This window comes from Lynx canadensis, chromosome C1, assembly GCF_007474595.2.
Source record: "Lynx canadensis isolate LIC74 chromosome C1, mLynCan4.pri.v2, whole genome shotgun sequence".
Lineage (NCBI taxonomy): Eukaryota > Metazoa > Chordata > Mammalia > Carnivora > Felidae > Lynx > Lynx canadensis.
Genome location: NC_044310.1, coordinates 94,942,794 through 94,969,341, shown reverse-complemented (window position 1 = coordinate 94,969,341; position 26,548 = coordinate 94,942,794). Strand labels below are relative to the sequence as shown.

At 37.3% G+C, this 26,548-nt stretch overlaps 1 protein-coding gene across 3 annotated transcripts in view; it reads right to left on the bottom strand.

Annotated features, from left to right (window-relative positions):
- RAP1A (RAP1A, member of RAS oncogene family) overlaps positions 1 to 26,548 on the bottom strand; it is a 77,265-nt gene that overhangs the window by 12,850 nt on the left and 37,867 nt on the right. For 2 of the 3 annotated variants that reach the window (XM_032594357.1, XM_030326432.1), the window contains exons 2-4: positions 7,806 to 7,889; positions 3,488 to 3,556; positions 301 to 357 (exon numbers count right to left, since the gene is read on the bottom strand). In XM_032594357.1, the coding sequence (XP_032450248.1) occupies positions 301 to 357; positions 3,488 to 3,556; positions 7,806 to 7,862 (183 nt within the window). In that variant the 5' untranslated portion in view covers positions 7,863 to 7,889. The remainder of the gene's footprint in view (positions 1 to 300; positions 358 to 3,487; positions 3,557 to 7,805; positions 7,890 to 26,548) is intronic. The other variant, XM_030326431.1, reaches the window with a different exon arrangement.

Sequence of the window (26,548 nt, the reverse complement as noted above, 5' to 3'; positions counted from 1 at the left end):
TACAATTCTGGATTTAAAATATCTTTTGTTAAAAGCAGTAATAGGATAATCTTTACCTCCATATAGGGAGAAGATACCCAACACACACATTTGGGAGGTAAACCTGACATACAATTTGAGAGTGATACGTGGGTATTAAGTACATGTTGGAAGCAGTTGTAAGAAAATCTAAGAAACCCTACCTTTAGGTAATTTCTTCTTAATCAGAGTAATTACTTTTACTTTACTCAGAGGAACTATTCAGATGACAAAATCTGTTCACTAACTAAAATTTATCAAAAAAAGAGAAAACATCCTTACTGTTCCTGCTGTGTCCAGGATCTCAAGCATACACTGTTGGCAATCTACTTCAACTTGCTGTTGGAGAAGGGAGGAAAAATGAAAAGTATTATCAAATCAAAATGTCAGTCTGTTTTCCTGCCACCTCTTCACTCCAAGTACCTATTAACAACTACAAAGCCTTTCTCCAGGAGTTTGCTATACTGGTTGAGACTTAACTTAGTGGAATAAAGAGCAGGAGGTCTCAAGCATGTTCTATTAATACTACAGAAGCAGGACCGCTAATGCTGAGTTTAGATAGTTTCTGACCACTGTAAACTGAGTAATGATTTTTGTTACTATTAGAAGGCAATGGTTATATTCTCTGTTTAAGAAAAATTACAATAGGTACAGTTCTGACAGAAATAAAAATGTATAAAAATATGTATATTTATATGATCTTTGAAGAAAAAGTATTAAATAGCTCAAAATACAGATAAGATTTTAGAGTAAGGAAAATTCAGCCAACTTACCATGTTCAAGTTGCTAAAGTTATACTAAAATATACCCTAAATTTAATACATTGGAAAATTTTAATTTAAGAGATAAGGAGAGGGGTACCTAAGTGGTCAGTCAGTTAAGACTCTTGATTTTGGCTTAGGTTATGATCTCACAGTTCGTGAGACAGAGCCCCATGTCGGGCCTGCTTAGGATTCTCTCTCCCTCTCTCTGCCCCTCCCCCACTCATGCTCTCTCAAACTAAATAAACTTAAAAAAAAAAAAAAAGAGGTAAGGGGAACACAGAGGTGCTAAAAAGAGTAACACTGAACTCATATAGTCCTCAAGACTTTAAGAAAAAGGTACTTCTTTGGAAAAGCTGTGTGCATTAGGTGAAATTTTATATACGGAGTTGTATTTCCCCAGTGTTTTATAACCTAAAAGAAGGTTGGACTAAAGACAGCAGGAACTATCAACTGTGCAGAAAATTTTTAATCAAGAAAGGATTAAAAAAAGTGTTAAATCTTCAGAACTCTAGGTACAGATCTGTTTGTAGTTACAACGTTAGACGGCAACTTGTTTGGGGGAAATTTTAGTATTGCAACACTATCTTCTAAACATGAATGTATTAACCTAAGGCCTATTTTAAATGCTTCTGTGTCAGATCAGGGGTTGATGAGAAGCACCGCTTGGTGCTACAAACTCACTGTCCTACCACTAAACGGGACTAATGTGGCATAATCAGCATCATCAGTAAATGGGCATGCTCAATGAATAATGAATGAGGTCTGCAGTTTCTCAAGGTATCTAGAACACAAGTTTATTTCCAACTTGCAGATAATGAAACTGCTCTGGCCAGTATGGCTGGATGAGCTTACTTAATTTAACAAAACTTGTAACACTATTAAAGGTAAATTCTATAACATCTAACAACTCAATCCTTTCCAATTTGTTGAAAGGTACGTTTAATTCCCTGCCTCCCTCCTTAACATACTTGGGAAATAAAGTTATGAAAATTCCCCACAATTCTAGTCTTAGAATGAAATAAAATAGTATTTTTTGTCAAGACTATTTTTTTTCCTTTTAAATAATCTTTATGTTTTAGAACTTGGGCTTTAGGTGCAAAACAAAACTGAGCAGAAAGTACAGTGTTTCCATATACCTTCTTCTTGCTCCTCACTGGCCTCTCCTACCATCAGCCTCCCACACCAGAGTGGTACATTTGTTAAAATCAATGGACCTACATACAGACATCATTATCATGCAAAGTCCACAGTTTATGTTATGGTTTTACTCTTGGTGTTGTACATTCTACGGGTTGGGAAAATGTGCAATGACGTGTACCCACCATTACAGTATCATACAGAATCCTGTATCTAATTTTTGCTAAAGATGAAATATCTTTAAAAGTTACTATAGGGGCGCCTGGGTGGCGCAGTCGGTTAAGCGTCCGACTTCAGCCAGGTCACGATCTCGCGGTCCGTGAGTTCGAGCCCCGCGTCGGGCCCTGGGCTGATGGCTCAGAGCCTGGAGCCTGTTTCCGATTCTGTGTCTCCCTCTCTCTCTGCCCCTCCCCCGTTCATGCTCTGTCTCTCTCTGTCCCAAAAATAAATAAATGTTGAAAAAAAAAAAAAAATTAAAAAAAAAAAAATAAAAGTTACTATAAAACTAAACAAAAATAAAAACATTCAGTCACTGGATAATTTCAAGCACAAAAGTGATCTTAATTTTAGTTCACAAAAAAAAGTTGTCAAAAATATACCTATATTCCTATGCAATTTTGCTACGTTAAAAAAAACCCCGGGGCTCCTGGGTGGGTTCGTTGGTTGAACATCTGTCTCCTGATTTTGGCTCAGGTCATGATTTCACAGATCATGGGATTAAACCCAGCACTAGGCTCTGTGCTGACATCACAGAGCCTGCTTGGAATTCTCTCTCTCTCTCTCTGCCCCTCCCCTGCCTGCATGCATGCATTCTCTCTCTCTCAAAAAAACATTTAAACAAAATAATTAAAGGGGCGCCTGGGTGGCTCAGTTGGTTAAGCGTCCGACTTCAGCTCAGGTCACGATCTCGAGGTCCATGAGTTCGAGCCCCGCACTGGGCTCTGGGCTGATGGCTCAGAGCCTGGAGCCTGCTTCCAATTCTGTGTCTCCCTCTCTCTCTGCCCCTCCCCCATTCATGCTCTGTCTCTCTCTGTCTCAAAAATAAATAAACGTTAAAAAAAATAAATAAATAATAATTAAAAAAAAAACAAAAACAGGAAAATGTGCACACTAAAGAACACCTTACTCACCAGTAATCAAACACGGAGCTTTCTGTAGCTAAGTAGTATTCTATGAGAAATAGTCTGTCTTGGAGAAACTTTTATTTATTTTTAATTTTTTTTAACGTTTATTCATTTTTGAGAGAGGGAGAAAGAGACAGAGAGTGAGCAGGGAAGGGGCAGAGAGAGAGGGGACACAGAATCCAAAGGAGGCTCCAGGCTCTGAGCTGTCAGCACAGTGCCTTACGTGGGGCTCAAACCTACAAACTGCAAGATCATGACCTGAGCCAAAGTCAGACGCTCAACCAACTGAGTCACCCAGGCGCCCCTTGGTGAAATTTTTAAAACCAGATACAGAACATCTGTATCACTTCTCAAAAACTATTTTTAAAAACCAGTTCTGTGGATCAAGTTTTAAAGCCCTAAGGAACTATTTGTAAGCATGCATATACAAGTTTCACATTTTACCTTTCTGTAGGAATCTTCTATCGTTGGGTCATATTTTTCAACAAAAATTCCCTGAACAAACTGAACTGTCTAGAAAAAAAAAGCAGAGAAAAGTTAAGAACTTAAAAGAAAAATCAACTACACTTGAATGCTACTTACACCCTTACAAAGTGGCAAAGATTAAATGAAATTATGTGAAAATTCTGGGTAAACACGCAGATGTAAAGTCTCATTATTTTCTAACACAAGGATACATCCACAACCAAGAGGGCACATTATGAAGGGAGGTGTTCATATCGTCAGCAAGGCTGCTGCCAACTCATGTTGTGAAACTATATTAAGTTTCAAAATACAATGAAGATACAAATAAGAAGGACATACCTCCTAATTTATGAAACAATGAAAATTAACCAGTATTTAAGCTAATATTCCTTCACATTATCTATAGGACCTTTTATCTCATGCCCTTAAAGCAATGAGACAAAAGGGTCTAAATTTTTAAGAACCTTAAAACAGTTTCTCTAATTGTGGGGGAAAGAGAAAAAGAAATTTACAGGCACTGAATTTATTAAATTCACAGTCTCATTCGAATTTCACGTTCTCCCCAGAAGTAGTTATTTTTCCCGTTTGCCAGCTGAGATTCAAATATACAATCCTCCTGATTCCAAAGACTTCCTTTTTTCATTGGAAACACTTCCTGCTCATCTTTTTCAGATTTTCTACTTCTCTAAGATTCCTGTAAACACAGACTTATGAAATGAGGTATTTTATCATGTGGTAAATAAAAAGTACAGAAGATGGCTATGAAATACTGCCTGGACAGATTTAAAACTGGGTCTGGTATATTGTTGCCTAAAAGCAAGGAAGGGTAAGAATATGGCCTGAGGTCACCTACACTTAATTATGCACTAGTGTAGCTTGAGCTAAACAGATGAACCAAAATACAGTAAACTTCAAACTTCTTTCTCCTAAGCTCTTGTTCTTCAAAAGAGACTCAGGACAGAATTACACCACATCTTTTATTATTTTTATCAAGGATTTAATCACCTCATCCTCTTAGTACTACATATAATTCAAATACAGAAAACTTCCTAAATCCTTTATTCTAGAACAGAGGTTCTCAAAATATGGTCTAGAGCAGATGATTAGAAAAAAAGTATCTCATAATACCATGACATACTCTCCTTGTCTCATAAATTTACAGTGGAGTTTTCCCACGGGTATGTAACATATGCTATAGCAAGACACTGGATGCAGAAGCAGGTATGAGAACCCAAGTGCTTTCTATAAGCCGTTGTCAGACACTTGCAAAAATGAGAAACAGTCTCACAGGTTTCGTGTCCTTCTTGTTAAAGCAATCCTTCATCATTGCTCTGAATCTCATCCTCTCAGTTCTCAGGGACAGCTCATTCATCCATACCGACTTCTATTCTATTCCTGTAGTTTTTCTACTGAACCCTCCTCTTCCTTCCTTACCTACTGGCCTTTCTGGGTTAAAATAAAAAACGGAGACCAGCCTTGAAAATTCCCTAAGCAGATAATAACCAGTTGGGTCATACAAACAAAGCTTAATTTAGTTTATTTAGCGAAGCTAAATTGACCTAGGGATCATTTCTTGCTTATGCCTCTGGAAATCAAAGGCGAAACTTACACTGTTTCCCAAGGTGGGTATGAGGTAACCACTAACCAATTTTCAGTCATTGAAGAAAATTCTAACACTATAACCAGTCACTGTGAAGAATAAACAGCCACTGCTTTCTCACACAATAAGCTGCTTTATAACAATATACCCTCAGCCTCATTCAGTGTTCTGGTTTGAAGGTGTCTGGTATGGAAACTGTCTTTCTGGTGTGTGCACAATAAACTAATTACTACTTCTATGATTCATTAATTTTACTTCTGTTATTTCTGAACTTTTGACACCTGTGACAATGATTCCCTTCCTCTCCTGTGCTATTATTTTCCTTTCCACATAAGCTTATGGCCTCCGGCACACAATTTGCTCTACCATCTCCTACCCTGAAATAAATATTCCCCTGAACTCCATGACCCCTCTAGCTTCACTCCCCCCCACCCCCGACCCCTTTCTCTGTTCCCTCTCATCATCAAACTTTTTCAACTATCTATAATGGTGATTCTATTTCTTCAGCTCTCATGTACTCTTCAACCCACCTCAGGACGCTTACAGCACCATAACCTTACTGAAGTTGATTTCACGAAGCCCAGCTACCTCCATATTCCTTTATTGTCTCCTTCCTCTACTTGACTTCTGAGCAGTCAGGTAGAGATCCACTCTTTACATTTAAGTATAACATACACTCTTCTCTGCTAGATCCTTCAATTCTACCTACTCTTTAAAGGTTGAGAGGTACTCAGAGTTCAGTACTGAGCTCTTTCTTTCTCTAGTCTCTCCCTAGACAATCTCATTTATTCCTATAGATTTTTATTTTTGATCATTTTATTTATTTTTGAAAAGGTAATTCATGAACATAGGACGAAATACAAAAGACACAACAGAGTAGGCAGTGGTGGCCAACCCTACCTACCTTCCTTTGTTCTCAATTATACAATTCCACTCCCAAGTAACCAGTGTGTCATCTGTAAGCTTATTTTACCTCGCAGGGATAGTCTGTGCATTTTATACTATCTTCCCCCTCACCCGTTTTTTTTTTTTTTTTATGAACACAAACGGTAGTCTACACTGCTTGCTACCTTATTTACCCCTAAATAATACATCTTGCATATCACTACCTATCAGTATATACAGACCCGTTGCGTTCTTTTTAATAGCTCTGTATTATTCTACTCAAAACATTAGTATTAAAAGCTTATTTAACCAGCCCATACTGGTAGGCATTTAGGTGGTTTCCAAACTCTTGCCACTATAAAGAATGTTACTGTGGACATCCTTGACCATGCTATTTTGTATATATGAACTTATATGTGAAATCTAAAGAGACTTGCTGAATTGAAAGTTCTACACATTTAAATTAGATATCCTCATTCACCTCAGAGGTACTAATTTACATTGCTAAGAGTAACATAATTCTCATGAAATTAAATACTGTTGATATATTCATGGCACCCCAAATCCTATCACAAGTCTCTCCTTTAAGCTATTATCTTGAGGACCCAATTTCTTATGTGATGTATTTACTTTAGCATCTCACATATCAAATGTGACATGACTGCTGATTTTCACTCTCAGATCTGCTCATTCTCCAGTGTTTCCCTTCTACTTAAAGGATCCATCCATAAAATTAGTAGCTCAACTGGAACTATGGTAGTCATCCTCAACAGCTCCTTCTCTCCTAGTCCTCACATCAAACCAGCACTAAGTTATTTAATTCTCAAAACATCTACTTTTCTCTTCTTCACTGCCATGGCCCCTATGTAAGCTCCCACAAACATTAATCTGGGGTTTGGCATTAACTCCCAACTGGTCTCCTTGTGTCCACTCGGCCTCTCTTCTAAGTCACTCCACACATAGCAAAGTACTCTCTTTAAAACGTATATCCAATTCTGTCAATAACCCCTTCCCTCTCGTCCAAAAAAATAAAACTAACTTTCAATGGCTTCTCACTGTCATTAGGAGTAAGTTTCAAGCTCTTACATGGTCTTCAAGTCATGGTCTGGCCCCTGCTTCTCACCTCAATTCCCTCTACTTTTCTTCCAGTTCACTCCTGCCTCAGCAATTATGACCTTAGTTATTCAAATGCTAATTTAAGTTCATTTGTCATGGGGTCTCTCTTAACAGTCTGTACTTTTCTTTCAAAGTATCTCTCACAATTATAAGGTAGTTCTTTGTTTAATTGTGTATTTCTTATATCTCCTCCACTATATGATAAGCTCTGAGGGATTGTGACTGTTTTTGTTCACTGTTGTAACCCTGGCATCTGACATCATATAAGCTCAATATTTACTAAATAAATACAGCATGTATACAAAAAATACCCTTTGTTTCACTTAAGTCTGGGCTGAGGGTTAGGTAGGTAGGACTTATTCCACTGGTATCTGAAATAATTAGTCTCCCCTACTGGAATGTAAGTTCCTTAAAAAATGAGAATGACCTTATTCCTCTTTGAATCCCAATCACTAGTGCTCGGCATATGGTAGGTAGTCAATAAATATTGGGTAAGTGAAAGAATGAGTGAGCCACTAGTTTACAACTACACATCTGTGGTTGCTGAATGAATCCCCGGCCCCTATGAGACAGATACTAGGCATATAAAAAATACTGTCACCTTTTCTCATTAGTGACTAAAAGTTTTAAGGCAAGCAAATATCAATGTTCTTCCTATACTATGCTAATTAAGTTAGAGTTAGGTGGCTAACTTACCAGAGCAGACTTCCCCACGCCTCCTGAACCAAGGACCACTAGCTTGTACTCACGCATGATGTGGTCTGTCTAAATACTGACAATCTGGAAAAAAGAAAAAAACCACAAAGATCAATAAACATGCTAAGAATAGCCTTAGAATGTACAAATGTTACATGAAATAATATGGTATTTTGGATTTTGTTTGCTTTTTCCCTTAAGGTCATCAGGCGGAAGACAGGCTACATAGCAAAACCATGAAGATTCTAACCTAAGTTTGTAATGACTACTACCAGGCATTTTAATTCATTAAAGATCATCTTTGACTAGGCACAAGTCATTCAAGTCTGTTCATGTTACTTCCAAGAGTGATCAGAAAATAAGGTGATTAAAACTAGTAGTTGTCTTATAATTACAATCATGAACCCAATTCTTTACAAAGCTATTGTTTAAATGACGTAACATACTTTTTTGAAAAGTTCACTCATGAGCTTTAATGTATATGCTATTTAATTTGCTTAAAATATACAGTAATTCATATACTATTTTGTTCATTATTCTATTACAGCTGAACCATGTAAAATGTTACCTTGAAAATACTTAGGATATGAAAGAGTATTGTTGATGAAATTGTTAAAATTTTATAGGTAGGTATTAGCAATATACTCCATAAGACACAAATTGCTAGAAAAAAAAAGAAAAGAAATACAAACTTTTTTTTTATCTCCAGTTATGCTAAAAGGCAAAAGGGCAGGAAAGAATTTCCAGTGGCCATGATGGAGTAAGTATGAATGGACTTTCCATCCCCTTGTCAACAGCTAAAACAACAGACAAAATACATGAAACAACTGTTTTTTGGATGTTTGACAATAAGCAGTATAGGACTGTGATTTCTAAGAGATGGGACAAGATAAAGTAAGACCTACATCTGTCTTGGCTTTCTGCTTGAAGGCACTTTTCAGACTGTGGTACAGGGAGGAAGAACTCAAGCAGAGACCAGAAAGTATATCAAAAAGAGGGAGACAGGTACAAAAAATTCTAGGAATCTGCAAAGGGCTTCACTTGAGTCTCTGGCCAAACACTAATCACAGCATGCAGGATGAAACTCCATGAGGTAAAGGCAAAGAATAAACAGGGATTTAAAAGCTGAACCACAGTGCTAAGAAAGACTGAAGTTCTGATCAGAAAAGTTCTCCCATGGGGTGCCTGGGTGGCTTAGTCAGTTAAGCATCTGACTTCAGCTCAGGTCATGATCTCACTGTCTGTGAGTTCGAGCCCCACGTCGGGCTCTGTGCTGACAGCTCAGAGCCTGGACCCTGCTTCAGATTCTGTGTCTCCCTCTCTCTCTCTCTCTGCCCCTCCCCTGCTCGTGCTCTCTCAAAAATAAATAAAACTTGAAAAAAAAATTTTTTTTAAAGTTCTCCTTGTTGAAAAACAGGCAATTCACTTGAAATCCCAGAAGATTTGTAGACTTCTTGAGAAGCTATGCAAGACAAAAGAAAATGGAGTATCTTTAAAATGCTTAAAGAAAAAATGGTCAACCCAGAATGCTAAATACAATGAATCTATTCTTCCAAAATGAAAGTGAAATAAAGCTTTTTTTTTTTTTTTCAAATAGATAGGAAGGAAGGAAGGAAAGAAGGATGGAAAGAAAGCAGGATGGGAGGGAGGGAGACAAAGTAAACAAAAGAAGTAAAGAAGGAGGAAAAGCAAGGGGAAAATGTTCACCAGTACACACTTATAAAAAGCAAAGGAAGTTCTTCAGGTGGAAGAAAATGATAACAGGTGGAAGATTGGATCTACATAAAGGAATGAAGATTACTAAAGGAATGAAAAGTACCAGAAATGGTGAGAGTAAATCTACAAGACTTTTTCGACCACTTAAAGGAAAACTAATAACAATGTACTACAAGGTTTTGCAACACATGTGGAAGTAAAAAGTATTAACAATAATAGCACAAAAAGGGAAGGGGACTAGAAGTATATTGTTCAAGGTTCTTACAGTATATGTGGAGTAGTATAATACTATTTGAAGATAAACTGTCATATGTTAAAAGATGCATACTTAGTCTAAAACCTAGAGCAGCCGGGGTGGGGGAGGGGGTTCTGATTCATTCAAAACACAGCAGAAAAGAATACAAACAAGCAAAAAGAACAAAGATGAGACAAATATAAAACCTACAGAACAATACAATTAAAAGGCAACCGCATAAATGTAAATCATCTATTCCAATATTCCAACATTCCAATTCAAAGTCAAGAAAGCAAGGCCTAACCATATGTTATCTTCAAGAAAGAAACTTTAGGGGCACCTGGGTGGCTCAGTGGGTTAAGCAGCTGACACTTGATTTCTGCTCAGGTCATGATCTCATGGTTTATAAGATAGGCCACTCGCGGGTACATGGAGACTCTTGGGATTCTCTCTCTCTCTGCCTCCCTCTGCCCCTGGCCTATGTAGGCACTTTCTAACAATCAATCAATCAATCAATCAATCAATATTTTAGAAAAGAAACTTTAAAGATACACAGAAAGTTAAAAGTAATATTTATTGGTGACAAAGTCATAGTTGCTGCTGATATTACTACTGCGGTTTGCTGCCTGCATTCAAAATAGAAACAAATATTCAATTTCATTTCAGAAGTTACGAAAAATAAAGATTTTTTTTCCTATGCAAATGTTGGAGGCCCTAGATTATAAATCCTTATCTACTCTAAACAGCATTTTTGGTTACTCTAATCAAACTTACACTTTTTTGTTTCACATCTTTTTAATACACTTTTACTTTCTTAAGAGCTTTCATTTATATGGATTCTCAGGAATAGATGTTAGATTTTTTCAAATATTTCTTCTGCACCTATTGGTATTATACAGTTTTTCTTTTTCTTCTACTGATACATCTGCTCTTTCCACTTCTATTCAACACTGTTCTAAGCTACAAATAGTAGGGTCTAGACTATGGAAAAGGAATAAAGAAAATTGTCTTTATCCACAGATAACATGATCCTGTGCAGAATATACAAAAAAGCTACCAGACTAATAAGTGAATGTAGCAAGATTTCAGGATAAAAGGTTGAGACAAAAAATAATAACTATCATATGTCTACATACAGGCAAAGAATTGAAAAATGTAATTTTAAAAATACCATCTAAAATAGCATCCAATAAGACATAAAATACTCAAGAGATGAATTTAACAGAATATGTGTAAGGCTTATACACTGAAACTACAAAACATGGCTCAGAGAAATTAAGGACATAGTAATCAGAAAGACATGCCATATTATATTAAGATGTGTCCATATTACTGTTAACATGTCAATTCTCTCCAAGTTGGATCTACAGATTCAGTGCAAGCACAATCAGCAGGTTTCTTTTTTGTAAAAATTGGTAAGATGACTATAACCTTTTTTTTGAAAATGTTAACAGAACAGTTAACAGAGATGGAGAAGAAAAAAAAGTCTTACACTACCTGATTTTAAGACATAATCCAAAACTACAGTAATAAAGATACTATTATATTGGCATAAGACAACCAGATCAGTGGCACTAAATTAAACCCAGACATAAAACCGCATATACATATTCTGTTCATTTTTGATAAAGGGACTGTAGTACTCATCCTTCAAGATACCCCCCCACACACACAATGATCCTGGCCTCTTGGTATTCATAACCAGAACTGTTCCCTCTCAGTATTCATATCCTTTTGTGTAGTTTCCTCCTAAGACTGGTTTTCCAACCAAGAGAATATGGCAGCAGTGACCATATGTGATTTCCAAGATTAGCTCCTCAACCGTCAACAAGATGGATGAATCTTAAAAACACCCTCAACAAGGGGCACCTGGGTGGCTCAGTCGGTTAAGTGCCCGACTTCAGCTCAGGTCATGCTCTCCTAGTTCGAGTCCCGCGTGGTGCTCTCTGCTGTCAGCATGGAGCCCACTTCTGATCCTCTGTCCCCATCTCTCTCTGCCCTTCCCTGGCTTGTGCTCTCTCCCGAGCATGTGCTCAAAAATAAATAAACATTAAAAAAATAAAATACACAATCGGCAAAATACACAAAAGGCACTGCAGCTTGTACCATGGTCTCTGGCATCATTCCCTCCAAGGGAAGCCATTCACCAAGTCATGAGGACACTTAACTAGCCCTGCAGAGAGGCCCAACTGGAGAGGAACTGAGGACCCCTACCAACAGCTAGCACAATTTACCAAACGTGTAAGTGAGCCACCTTCAGAAGTATATCTTACAGTTTTAGTCAAGTCTTACTTATTAATTCAGAGGATTGCAGTCTCATGATACCATGAATCAGAACCTTACAGTCAAGCCACTCTGAAACACCTTAGATCCACAGAAACTAAGATAATAAATGATTATTGTTGGTTTAATCCCAGTAAGATCTGTGTTAAACTGTTACACAGGAATAGATCACTTAATATAGGGGCAAAAGTAATTCAGTATGTAAGAGATAGTCTTTCGAGTAAGTCAAGTCAGAAAAATATGAATGTCAACTCTTACCTTTGTTCATAATTGCCCAAATCTAGAAACAACCGAAATATCCATCAAGAAGTGAATGGATAAATTATGGTATATCCAATCAATGGAATACTACTACTATTCAGTAATAAAAAGATTCAACAAGATGGATATGAATCTTTTTTTTTAATGTTTATTTATTTATTTTTTTTTATTTAAAAAAAATTTTTTTTAACGTTTATTTATTTTTGAGACCGAGAGAGACAGAGCATGAACGGGGGAGGGGCAGAGAGAGAGGGAGAACCAGAATCGGAAGCAGGCTCCAGGCTCTGAGCCATCAGCCCAGAGCCCGACGCGGGGCTCGAACTCACGGACCGCGAGATCGTGACCTGAGCTGAAGTCGGACGCTTAACCGACTGAGCCACCCAGGTGCCCCAATGTTTATTTATTTTTGAGAGACACAGAGAGCACGAGGGGGTAGGGGTGCAGAGAGACAGGGAGACACAGTATCTGAAGCAGACTCCAGGCTCTGAGGTATCAGCACAGAGCCTGACGTGGGGCTCGAACTCACGCACCATGAGATCATGACCTGAGCCAAAGTCAGAGCCCGACACGGGGCTTGAACCCACGAAATGTGAGATCATGACCTGAGCCAAAGTCGGAGCTCAACCAACTGAGCCACCCAGGTGCCCCGAAAAAAATCATTTTATTACATGTAAATTATAGCTCAATAGAATTAATTTAAGAAAATCCAATGAGGAAAAAAGGAATATTTCTCAGAATGCCAGTTACATACATAGTTTTATAAACAATGTGTTTCCCAATGTGATAGTATTAAGAAGTGGGGCTTTTGGGAGGTAATTAGGATTAGATGAGGTCATAAGGGCATAGCCCTCACAACTTGATTAGTGTCCTTATGAGTCCCACGAGTTTGCTTCTCTTTGCTCTCCACCAAGTGAAGATACAGACAGCCATCTGAAAGTTAGGAAACAGGTCCTCAGACACCTGATCTCTCAGTGCCTTGCTTGGTCTTGGATTTCCAAGCCTCCAGAACTATGAGAAATACATTTCTGGTCTAAGCCACCCAGTCCAAGGTAATTGGTTCCAGCAGCCCTTACTGACCAAGAAACACAGTAAGGATAAATTATAGTAGACTATGCGACAGACATGGTGGCAGTTAGGATTGTTGTTCTGAACCAACAAACATTTACAAAGTATTTCCCAGGTAGGTACCAGTTCTATACCAGGTGCCAGGGACACAAAATGTTTCCCATCCTCAAGGAACTCGTGGAGGAGAAAAAATAAATAACTGCAATATGATGGGAACAACGTTATTACAGAGTGGAGATTAAAGGGTGGGGGAAGGATGGAGGAACAGAGGAGAGAGCAGGATAGTTTTTCAGTGGAGGTTACATAAGAACTTAGTGAAAAACTGAATAGGAATGTTCCAGGTAAGTAGGGAAGGGCATTCTAAGCAGAGGAAACAGCTTGAGCAAACACTCTAAATCACTAAATACACAAGATCCAGGGAATACCACACAGCTGGGTGTGGCCAAAACACAGGGTTTAAAATCAAGCTACAGAAAACGGAGCAGGGTATAGAGCCTGAGTTATGCTTGCAAAGGCACTTACCATTAAGTGTCTACAATTTATCTAGTAAGCAATGGGGAGAAAACAGCAACCTGTTTTGTTTTTTAAGTAATTCAGTCAGATATATAGTCTGGAAAGATAAGTGATAACAGTATATAAAATGGACTGAAAGAACCAGAGGCAGGGAGAATAGTCAGGAAGCTACTGAAATAGCTCAGGTGGGAAATGATACACGTCTGCACAGCAGCACTAGGGCTGAAAAGCAGACTATAGTTTTCCGAAGGTGAAACTGACAGGCCTCTATAGCTGGTTAGAGGTCATTATTTAGGGGAATGAAGAGGAATCATGGATAACTCCTAGAGATCTAGGTCTGGACAAACTGGGTGGCTAAAAGGAGTTTTAAAAAGTTAATATTCCTGCCCAAAATTAAGTTTGAGATTTCTATGAGAAAAGCAGGTAGAGACATATGATAGTTAAAAATCCAAGTCCGAAAGCTCAGTAGTAACCAAAGGGTTAGAGGGTACAGATTTCGGAATTGTTTTAAGAAATGTTAGTAGTTGAAATCACAGAATATGAAATCAACCAAGGAGAATTTATTCAGTGAAAACAGAAGAAAGTTCAAGAATTGAGACCTGAGAAAGGACCACATCTATGTAGATGGACAGGAACTTGAGGAAAATGTGATTTAGGAGTGGTTTGTGCTGAACACTAATCATCCTATACCTCTATCCTACCCTCTACTTCTAACCTTGACTATTAAACACAAGAGCATATATTCATGCAAACAAATCTACATTAACTGCAACTCCCTTCTCAGGCCCCTGGTGATTCTTAGCTGGGGACTGCTGTCAAAGATGTAAATGTATCATCTCTAATCCAAAAATGTGGATCTTTCAAGAGGGAATCCTAATATAGCAAGACTAATTTATAGTCCCCAAATTGCCTCCTAGGTCCACAGAATTTGAGGAAAGCGCTCAGACATGGCCAAATTATTTTGGGTATTCTGCAACAACAAAATATTTGGCCCCTATTCCTCTACCCAAGTGGTAAGATATTCAAGTCGCAAAGCCATTTTTCAAAAATACTCCATGTACAGAAAATTTTCTTTATACCTAACAAATACCATGGGTCATGAATGTATACAATATGCACACATGCAAACACAAAAATAATACAGCTCAGATAACACACACACACACACAAATACCCAATAAGGAATAATGTGGATTAATATTTTCTTTTGAAAGGGGGTAAGTTCTAACTCATTACTGCCAAGTTAGAAAACCACTATGTTCTTCCAAGCAAATCCCATGCCTTTTTATGGAAATCTCTTGTGCCCTGCACTCCCAACACAGCACCAGAAAATTTTTCACTCTGGTTAAGATTCCCTGACGAATAAGGAGCACAAGAATAAACACTATGCTATGTTTAAATTTTAAGTCAATCTTGAGTTCCTAACATTATAGTCCAAGCTATAATGTAACAATTTTTCCATTCTTCCTTCAGCAAAACTACCTCTAAGTTTCACAAAATAACATAACTTGACTGTCTTTGTGACACAAATCAATCCCAATTTTGTTCAGTTTTTAAATATATAAACTAATTAATTATAAGATGAAATAGTTTCTTCTATATACAACTGAACCTACAAAACAAAATTCACTTAAGGAAATTTGGTTGTGATGAGAAATTTTGAAGAAAAAAAATTTTACCTTAAAGAACAAGTAGTTATATTATTGATTATATTTAAATATTTACAGAAGCCATGAATATCTTAAAACTGACAACTGACCACACAAAGGGGTGGGGGGGGGTAGTGAATAAATATGGAAATCATGGTAAGATTTAATCTTCTAAAATAAAAAACAATGTTCTTCATAGTACATCATAATGGAAATTCAACTTTTTTTGTAACATAAAATCACATTATTATCTCAATGCAAGAATCTCTTCCTTGATACTTTCTCCTCTTGCTCTTCTCAAGATTAGCACTCTGGGGGTAGGATATAGGGATAAAGTGATAAGACGTCACATACTTGTAAATGAAGTTTATAAATTAGTCTTCACAGTCTAAAACCAGGTACATATCCCCAGTAGCATTCCTACCCCTTCCTACCATGAAAGGAGATAAGCTCTTATAAATAGACTAAGAGGTCATAGGGATTCTCAAGATGAGCAGACAATTATAGATGAGGCAAACATTCTGACAGAGGCATCACCGTCACAAGAACATCACAAGAATTCCACAATCACAAGAACAAAAACCAAAGAAAACAGAGTTAAGAGGATCTATAAAACACTGTGAAATAAATGAAATATCCCTAAAGAAACTCCTGAGATTATCAAGTCTATGCAAAAGATACACTTGGAGATTTAGGAAATAAAATATATGATCATCAAAAAAAAAAAAAAAATCAGTAGACAGGCTGAAGAGAAAAATGGATGTAGTTGAAAAGCAAGTCAGTGAACCAACATACTGAACCTACCCAAAGAGCACAGCACAAAATGACGGAGAGATGGAATGTATGAAAGAAAGAGGTAAGAAAGATAAATCTCAAAGTTCTACCAGCTACATCTGACAGGAAGTCCAGAAACAGAAGAACTGAAGAAATAACAGAAAGACATTTCCAGAAGTAAATTAAGAAAATCAGAAATCTTCAGATTTAAAGTGCTCAATGAATGCCAAAAATAGTAATTTTAACAATAAAAGATCCAAAACTGAACATATAGTAGTTGAAAATTCAAGTCACTGAAAGTGAAGACAAAATCCTAAAAAGCTTCTAAAGAGGAAAAATGTATTCCCCTCCCTTTGAATATGGGCAGCTTTACTAAACAAAATATAGCAAAAGTGTTATCTGACTTCTGATGCTAGAAAGAGTGGTCAGAACAGAGCCTCCTCCTGGATCTCTCTTTTGGGAGCCAGGCGTGGGTCCAGAGCTGTCAGGCTGCCCTGAAGCCACCACTTTGGAGAGACCACAGAGACAGATTTGCCTGAACAGCCCTCCCATTTCAGTGCCCCTAGACCTGTAAATATAGAAGACTTTCAGACGATCGCGGACAGCCACCTTCTGACTGCAAGACGTTAAGAAACCTTAGGCCAGATCCACCCAGCTGAGCCACTCCCTAATTCCATAAATATTCAATAGGGAAAAAATGAAAATTAAAACATAAGGCAAAATATATAAAGGAAAAGTTGACACAACTAAAGGAAAACTAGAGAAATACACAATCATGATTAGATTTTAATATGACTCTCAGCAACTGATAGAAAAGTATAAAAACGGTAATGATATACATATAAGATTTGACCAAATAATGAGTCAACTTAACCCAATAGTTATATATAGAACACCACACCCAACAACTGCAAATGACACATTTTTTTTTTCAAGTGCACATAGATCATTTACTAGTAAGGCCATGCTGGTCTCAACTAATTTCAAAGAACTGAAATCACACAGAGTATATATACTAACCACAATGGAATTAAACTAGAAATCAACATAAAAATATAACTATGTAATATCAGAATGTTTGTAAGTTAAACAACCCAATTCTAAATACACAGGTCAAAGAAGAAATCAAAATGGAAAGTAAGCAATTAGAACTAAGCGACAAAAAATATATATCAAAACTTATTTGTTGGAGGTATGCCAACAAAACAAGGAAAATGATTCAGGAAATCAAAAGGCGTAAGAACAAGAAATCATGGCAAGCAAATAAATCAGTAAAAATTATGGTTAGAAGTCTAATGATCACTGTAAAATATGTTTAAAAACCTGGAAATAAAACTTCGTGATTATCTCCACACTTTGGTTTGAAAGGAATTAGTAGGGAAAAGTGAAGGCATGTTGAAGTTTTTCTCTTGCTTGGGAAAATAAAAGATTCTCTCTCTCTCTCTCTCTCTCTCTCTCTCTCCAGATTGAAAAAATATAAATCTAAATGTGAAAAATGTAACATTAACAACTACATTATACATAATTTAAAAATCACTAGAGGAAAAATAGACAAAGAAGACTTGACCAATTCAACCAGAGTTAGAAAATGAAAAATAAACAACTGGAACAAAACGTAAACAAAAGGTAGTAAGAGTAAGACAAAACAGATCAGTAGTCCTAATAAAAAGAAGTCTTCCTAAATCCTAGTCTGTAAACCACAAATGATAAAAGCTTATTTTATGAAGTCTAAGATGACACATGTAAGGCTTGGAAAACAATAAACTTAACTTCCATGCAGCAAATCTTACATGTTGTATGAATAGCTGGTTTTGTCCTTTGTTTTTAAGTTTATTTAATTATTTTGAGAGAGAGAAACACAAGAGCACAAGAACGGGAGGGACAAAAGGGGGAGAGGGGAAGAGGGAGAGAGGGTGAATCCCAAGCAAGTCCCACACTGTCAGCACAGAGCCCGAAGTGGAGGCTTGATCTCACAACTGTGAGATCATGACCTGAGCTGAAATCAAGAATTGGACATTTAAGGGCTGAGGCCACCCAGGCGCCCCTTGCACCTTTTTTTTTATTTTTAAATGTTTGTTTATTTTTGAGACAGAGTAAGTAGGGGAGAGCCAGAGAGAGGGAGAGAGAGAATCCAAAATAGGCTCTGTGAGGTCAGCGCAGAGCCTAACATGGGGCCTGAACTCACAAACCATGAAATCAAGAGTTGGATGCTTAACTGACTGAGCTACCCAGCTACCCCACCTCTTCTTGTTTTACATACTGTGAAGTGAGTATGTAACAACAGAATGCCTGAAATATAGGGTTTCGTTTGTGGCAACTCACTCTACAAACATCTCTAGATAAGGTCATCTAAGCCCTTTGAACTCTACCTTCACAAAATAGTCCATTCCATTTCTGGGTAACCTAACTGTTAGAATGTTCTTTACACCACTGTTTCTTAGTAGTGGCCACTTACTGGGTCTCTGTCCTTTGATGCTAAACAGGATAAAGAGAATTCCTTTTCTGAAGTCTATATTCCTCAAATATTTGAAAACAGCTATTCCCCCCCACACACAACCTCTTTTTTTAAAAAAGCAGTCTTATTTCTTTTTTCAAATGCTAAAGTTTCAAATTCTGTAATCATTCTGGTTTCCTCTGCAAAATATCTAGTTCTTACTCTCTCTTAAGATAAAAGCATTATGTGCTAATTAGGACTATTAGCAGGCATTACTGAAAAGCTTAAAACAACAAAAAAGCAGTCTCTGTATCCCCTTCACTTAAAACAGTTACTTCAAACTTCTAGCTTCTTTGAGTATTTTTTTCCATATTTTCTAAATAAGGTATTTATACTGGTTTTTAGTTTTAGGTATTGCTATTATGGTAGATGAGAATTTTAGTGCTCGTTAACACACAGCAAAGTAGTATATTAAGATTACATGTCCTTTTTCGTAGAACTTGTGTTTATTCTGGAATTCTCTATCAACGTAATTTTCCAACCAACTTGTCAGATAACCTATCAACTTCATTCCCCTCCCCTCCCCACCCCTCACCCTTCATAGAGCTTGTTGAAATCTGTGTCAGTTGCTCTCTCGACTTGCAGATGTCTGTCAACCTAGGACTGTCTTATGTATTCGTTTAGAACACTGTGCTTCAAAATGCCTATCCACAAAGTGCTATCACTACCATTTGCTACTGCTCCTCCAGAAAATAAGGAACTTGCCCCAATAAATCTTCTTAAATAAGCACACTGTTTAATTCAGTTTAACAGTATGAATATGTACTATAGGGCTGGTAACAAGTTTTTTATTTACAGAGAAAGAAAAGAAACACTCAATTACAGATCATTCTCAGTATTGTGCCACCACTTTCTGGTACAAGCATCCAAAACTTACCAGTAACACTTTTTAAAAAAACAATTTTACAAACACAAGGTTTCTACAATTGCTTATGTTCTTGCAATTCCTTACTGATACTTCCCCACTTCTTTATATATTAAAAACGGACATAAACTCTATTGTTTTAAAAGGAATTCATCCGTCAATTATCCCCAAGTAAATCTACCAAAATCTTAAGATTATATGACTTAAGTAAAATATAACTGAGACAACCATCCCATTCATTGCACCTTTGAAATTCTCCAAAAATTCAAGTAAAGGATTAAAATATTTAATACAAGGCCGTCTGGGTGGCTCAGTAGGTTGAGCATCTGACTCTGGATTTTGGCTCAGGTCATGATCTCATAGTTTGTAGGTTCCAGCCCTGAATCAGGGTCTGCACTAACAGCACAGGCTATGCTTGGGATTCTCTGTCCCTCTCTTTCTCCCTCTCCTCTGCTTGCTATCTCTTTAAAAAAAAAAAAAAAAAAAAAAAAAATTTAATCCAATCCTCTTAATTCAGGAGAGCAAATTTGACAAGTGGTCTTGAAAGGCTTACTATACTACTGTGGTAACCTATGCAATCATCCACCATTTCAAATTATTCTGCAAACAAAAATTTACTTAGGTATACTTTTGTGTAATGATGTCTATGTATCTGTGGTTGTAGCTCCTCTTTCATTCTTATTATGTCCCCCCCCCCTTTTTTAACAATCTTATCAGGTTTGTCTTCTAGCAATCAACTTTGGTTTACCGTAAGCTTGTTTTATGTTTCCTCAATATCTGCTTTTATGCCTATTACTTCATTCTTTTCTTTATTCTGTTCTTTTCCTAACTTAGGTTGGATGCTTGGCTCTTTAATTTTCATTTTTCTTTTCTAATTAACATCTCAGACCCTCCACCAGGGATCATTTTCCTTCTACCTGAAGTGTGTCTTTTCGAAGTTGTCTTAGAGATGTTCTATTGGTAGTAAAATCTCTTCAGTTTTCATTTATCTAAAAACTTTATATTACCTACATTCTTAGCTCTAAGAGTTATTTACTCTCAGCACGCTGTAGTTATTATTCTCCTTTCTTTTGGTTTCAATTTTCTTTTTCATAAATTAGCCTAATTGTAGATCTTCTGAAAATAATCTGTATTCTCCCTCTGGCTCTTTTTTTTTTTTTTTTTAAAGATAGAGAGCCAGCGGGAGAGAGGCAGAGAGAGAGGGAGAGAGAAAATCTTAAGCAGGCTCCACGTTCAGCACAGAGCCCAATGCGGGGACTTGATCTTACGACCCTGAGATTATGACCTGGGCCAAAATCAAGCGTCAGATGCTCAACCAATTGAGCCACCTGGGCACCGCACTCTCTGGCTATTTTTTAGATCTTTCATTGTGTGCAATTTTAACTATGAAGTTGGGTTTAGATTTTTATTTAACCTTTATGTGACTTCTTACATTTGTATCTTTTTGCAGTTTTATAAATTCTCAAGCATAATCTCAAATATTCTTTCTACATCACTTTTCTTCCTATATGGACTCTGCTTAGATTTGTTGTATTTTCTCATGCTCCTCTTCTATTAGGACACAGACTAGGCTGCTATAATAAGAGACCCTAGGGTGGCTTAAACAAAATTCAAACTTCTTCTCCCTCATATGAAAGTCAGAAGGGATATAGTCCAGGGGGCAGTTTATACTAGTCAGCTAAGTTCTCACATCTTGTTGCTCTACTGTCCTTAGAGTATTGCCCTCTCCCACAAGCTAAACATAGTTTACTACCATGTACACATTCCAGTCCACGGGAAAAAAAGGTATATCCCTTTCCTTTTATAGGCATAACCTATAAGGTTAAAACCTATGAGGGCACCTGGGTGGCTCAGTCAGTTAAGCGTTCAACTTCAGCTCAGGTCATGATCTTGTGGTTTGTGAGTTCAAGCCCCACATCAGGCTGTGCACTGAGAGTGCAGAGCATGCTTCAAATCCTCTGCCTCTCTCTGTCCTTCCCCTGTTCATTCTCTCTCTCCAAAATAAACAAAACAAAAAAAAAACCTATGCACGCATAACTTCCACTTACATCTAAATTAACAAAACTCTGTCACATAGTCAAACCTCACTATCAGAAAGGCAGTGAAATGAAAGCTATAGCTGGACAGCAAAGGATCCAACTAATACATCCATAACTTAGTAAGGAATCAAGGAAAACTAGAGATATCGAATTCTCTTTTCTTCGCTTGCATATTTCCTCTCCCCATCGCTTTATTTTGGTTGCTTTACTCTTTAGATCATCTTCCAGTTCTCTCTCTAATCTGTTATTAAAGCTATCTATTAAGCTTGAATTTTTTAATTTATATTATTTCTAGAAGTTCCCCCTTCTTTTGTCTTCTGGTAATTTTTCATAGTCTCATTCTCAGAAGCAATATACTGAAATGTTTTAAAGCCTGAACTTAGGATCCATACTGCTGGCCAGAATTCTACTCTACCACTTAGTGACCTCTGACTACATTTTTCCTCCTGAACATTTCCTACTGGAAATGCCTCTCATTAACAAAAGAAGGGAGAGTATCATAGTACCCAAAAATATCCCATTCTCTGTGTCTTTGGGTACTGATATGCACTGTGGCATCCAGGAGTTATTTTAAAAGAGTAAATGCCTCTCTTGTTTTAGCAACAGCATAAATCATCAAAAAGAGCATCAACGGGAACCTCTTTTTACATGTATCACCATCTACTTAGTAAAACAAATATTCTTCAGCAACTCTTATCACAGGCAAATAACACGTTTTGCAAACCACGAAAAAAATGTTAGAGGCAGTGACTAGTATCTTCTAGGTTGACAAAAATTTTTTTTCCTGAAAAGAGAAGGTTTACAGATAAGGTTTACTAATTTATGCTAAGTATAGCTAATTACATCAATTCTGTAAACTAGATACATTTCCATAAACAGAGGTATTTATTCTAACATTATTCTCTTAATGGCACTGACACATAAATTATATAATCATAATTTAAAAATTTAAGACTAACCCACCAAAAGCAAGCCACAGCTAATGAAAAAGTATGAATTTTGAAAAATCTGTAAAGCAAAACAGCATAACTATCACTAAATTTCTGATATCTTTATCCTTTAAAGATGACTTCATTTCTTATCACCAGCTGAAATGTTATGACCTTTCACCGAAAGAGAAAGTAAAATGATGTGACCAACAATTAAACTTCACATAGTATTATTTACAAAGCTCCTTCCTTTTATTGTTCATCAAAATCAAATCCATTATCCCAATTTTATTTTTATTTAAAAAAATTTTTTTCTTTAATGTTCATTTATTTTTGACAGGGAGAGACAGAGCATGAGCGGGGAAGGGGCAGAGAGAGAGACACACACACAGAATCGGAAGCAGGCTCCAGGCTCTGGGCTGTCAGCACAGAGTCTGACGCGGGGCTTGAACTCACAGACCACGAGATCATGACCTGAGCCGAAGTTGGATGTTCAACCGACTGAGTCACCCAGGTGCCCCTCCATTATCCCAATTTTAAAGATGAGGAAACCATACTAGGTTTAACTTGGATTAAATGACTTAGGCACAAAATAACTAGAAGGCTGTCCCAATTTTAAATGCCATTCTCTTTTCAATGTATCATGCTCTGTTATATAACAACACCACAACAATAATATAATAGCATACACCTACTGAGAGTTTACCACATGCCGTGCACTCTTTTAAGAAATCCTCACAAAAAGCTTGTGAGGTAGGAACTAGTAATTTGCCCAAGCCATACATCTAGAAGAGAAGCCATGATTCACACTTAGGCAGCCCAGTTCCAGAGTTCACACTCATTAACCGACATGCTAACTTGCTTCTATACTCACGTATGTACATGGAAACTTGTAAATGCATAGACTATCTTTGGAAGGAAACTTTGGAGGAATGAAGGGATATGGAAAGAAGGGAGATTTTTCACTGTATGTCTTGCGTGCATTTCTTGAAAGTCTGGCCAGAGGACGGGTAGAGAGTACTGCAGACATGGAGTTCCATTTAAAAAGGCAGACTCAGGAAAATGAAGAGTCTAATGAAAAAAACTATTTAAAAAAGGCTAGGTGGCTGAATATTCTCAGTGAAAGGCAGTGGGAAAGGAATGAGTATAGTCATTGTTTGAACAATAAGCTAGTAAACTACCAAAATCCCTGTTTGATATCTTAAGAACTTGCTTTCCTAACAGTGGGGGAAAGCCACCTAAGGCTTTTGAGTAATTTGAGGAAAGGAAGAAAAAAAAAAGCTCGATGAGAATTGTGTAGGTTGGAACAAAGGAATGAGAAACTGGAGCAGGGAGATCAGTTAGGAGAGCAAAGAATGGGCTGGGATTGGAGATAAAAGAAGGTTAATCTTAAAGGGCATAGTTCAGCAACGTTGCTGTGAACATCAAATAAGATAATGCATATATAGCCCTGGCAAATATATTTGCCATATAATGCCTGGCAAATATTATCCACTAAAAAATAACTACTACTATCGCTGTTTTACTACTGTAACTAGAGTCTTACTGATATTTTGACAAGAATTGTGGAAAGGTAATATAAAACAAGAGTGGACAGGGGCGCTTAGGTGGCTCAGTCAGTTGAGTGTCTGATTTCAGCTCAGGTCATGATCTCACAGTTCGTGAGTTTGAGCCCTGTGTCAGGCTCTGTGCTGACAGCTCAGAGTCTGGAGCCTGCTTCAGATTCTGTGTCTCCCGCTCTCTCTGCTCCTCCCCTGCTCACACGCTGTCTCTCTCTCAAAAATAAATAAAGATTAAAAAAGTAAATACAGTAAATAAAATAAAACAAGAGTGGACAGCACTATGAGATTAGGAATCCCAAATGAGGAGGCAGAATAATAAAATTTATTGACTTTGAATTTTATTGAAGGGTCCACAGCTCTTTGAAAACCATAAACACAGAGGGGGAAGTAGAGACCAAGGAACCCAAATTAACACCCCTGATTGAAAGGGAAGATCTTTTTGCTGGCATATCTGGATCCAAAACCAAACTCTATAAATTGTGTGAGCCTGGACAAGTTATTTGCCCTGATTGATATGCAATTTTTGTATCAACAAAACAAATCTGGATTAAGATAACTTCACTTGTTTCTGATAATTAAACAATATGACATATTTTAGGTACATATAAAATAAAATACGTAGCATGGGACAGGTTAAATGCTTTTTCCCTCCTAAAGTGAAACAAATAGAGGATCAACATTCTGGTTTGATGAAAATATTGCCACCTTAGAAAACTACTGTTAGGATCCTAGTTTATTAGTTTGTTTGCTTTAAGAACTTTAATCTATCTTAGCATGGCTAGAATGTCATGAGTTTCTGATTCTCATAAACTGTGAAGCTCTACACAGTTTCCTGCTGTCAGAGGTTGCTGGCTTTGTGACAAGAAATAACACAGGCAGCCATCTTTGTCTTTTAAAACTCCTGTTGAGGACAATCTTAGTCCTAATCAACTTCTTAATTTTTGAGATAAGAGGAAGTCAGAAAAAATATAATCAAATTATTTAAATTTTTAAAAAATGTTTATTTTTGAGACAGAGACAGAGCATGAGTAGGGGGAGGGGCAGAGAGAGAGAGAGACACACACACACACAGAATCTGAAGCAGGCTCCAGTCTCTGAGCTGTCAGCACAGAGTCCGACGTGGGGCTTCAACTCACAAACCGTGAGATTATGACCTAAGCCGAGGTTGGACGCTTAACTGGCTGAGCCACCCAGGCACCCTATAATAAAATTATTTAAAGTCTTGTTTTCATGAGAGATGAATCAGTTTGATCAGGCCTAGAAACTGGCCATTCAAATAAGAATAAATAACTTAATTAGGGTTCTTTGATTTTGTGCCTACCGTGAAGAAATCTACAAAAAGATATAAGACTATTGATTTTCTAGGATTTATTTTAAAGAGTTAAAACAATTTTATTTACTCATAATGGAATCAGATGAGATTTTATAAATGAGAGATCCTAATCTGGCAATAAGGAGTTACAAATTGCTGGCCACATATGTTTATAAATGGATTTTTTCATAAGAATCAAACATTTCCAAACATTTTTTCTGTAGGCCATCAACCCCGGGTTGATAAGCTACCATCAGCTTATACCAGGATTACTGTAATAGCCTCTCATCTGGTTTCTCCACATCCAATTTTTCCCTCTCCAATCTTTTTTCCACAATGAAGCCAGAACGATCAGTATAAAAAGATAAATTTAATCATGTTACTGACCCTCCTCCCAAATCCCTCTAGTTAAGATACTTCAGTTTTTTTCCACTACCTTTAAATACAAACCAAAAATGTTAACATGGCCTACAAGGGTCTGCACAGTTGAGTCTCTAACTCCTACCTAGCTTCACCTCACAATATACTTCCTCTCATTCTCAATGCTCCAGCCAAACTGGCTTTAATATTCTCCAGTGTGCCATGCTCTCTCCTGCCAAAGACACAGGTTGGCTGGTAAAGTGTTTTGGAAAAATATTACAGAGGAAAAGGAAGACAGAGAGTTCATAGGGCATGGAGATTTACAATTAGAAAAAAATGGTATTTGGGGTGCCTGGGTGGCACAGCTGGTATAAGCGTCCAACCCTTGATTTTGGCTCAGGTCATGATCTCATCGTCTGTGAGTTCGAGCCCCACGTAGGGCTCTGCACTGATGGTATAGAGCCTGCTTGAGATTCTGTCTCTCCTTTTCTCTGCCCCTCCCCAGCTTGTGTTCTCTCTCACTCTCAAAATAAATAAACTTAAGAAATTTAAAAACAGGGGTGCCTGGGTGGCTCAGTCGGTTAAGCGTCCGACTTTGGCTCAGGTCATGATCTCACAGTTCGTGGGTTCGACCCCACATGGGGCTCTGTGCTGACAGCTCAGAGCCTGGAGCCTGCTTCTGATTC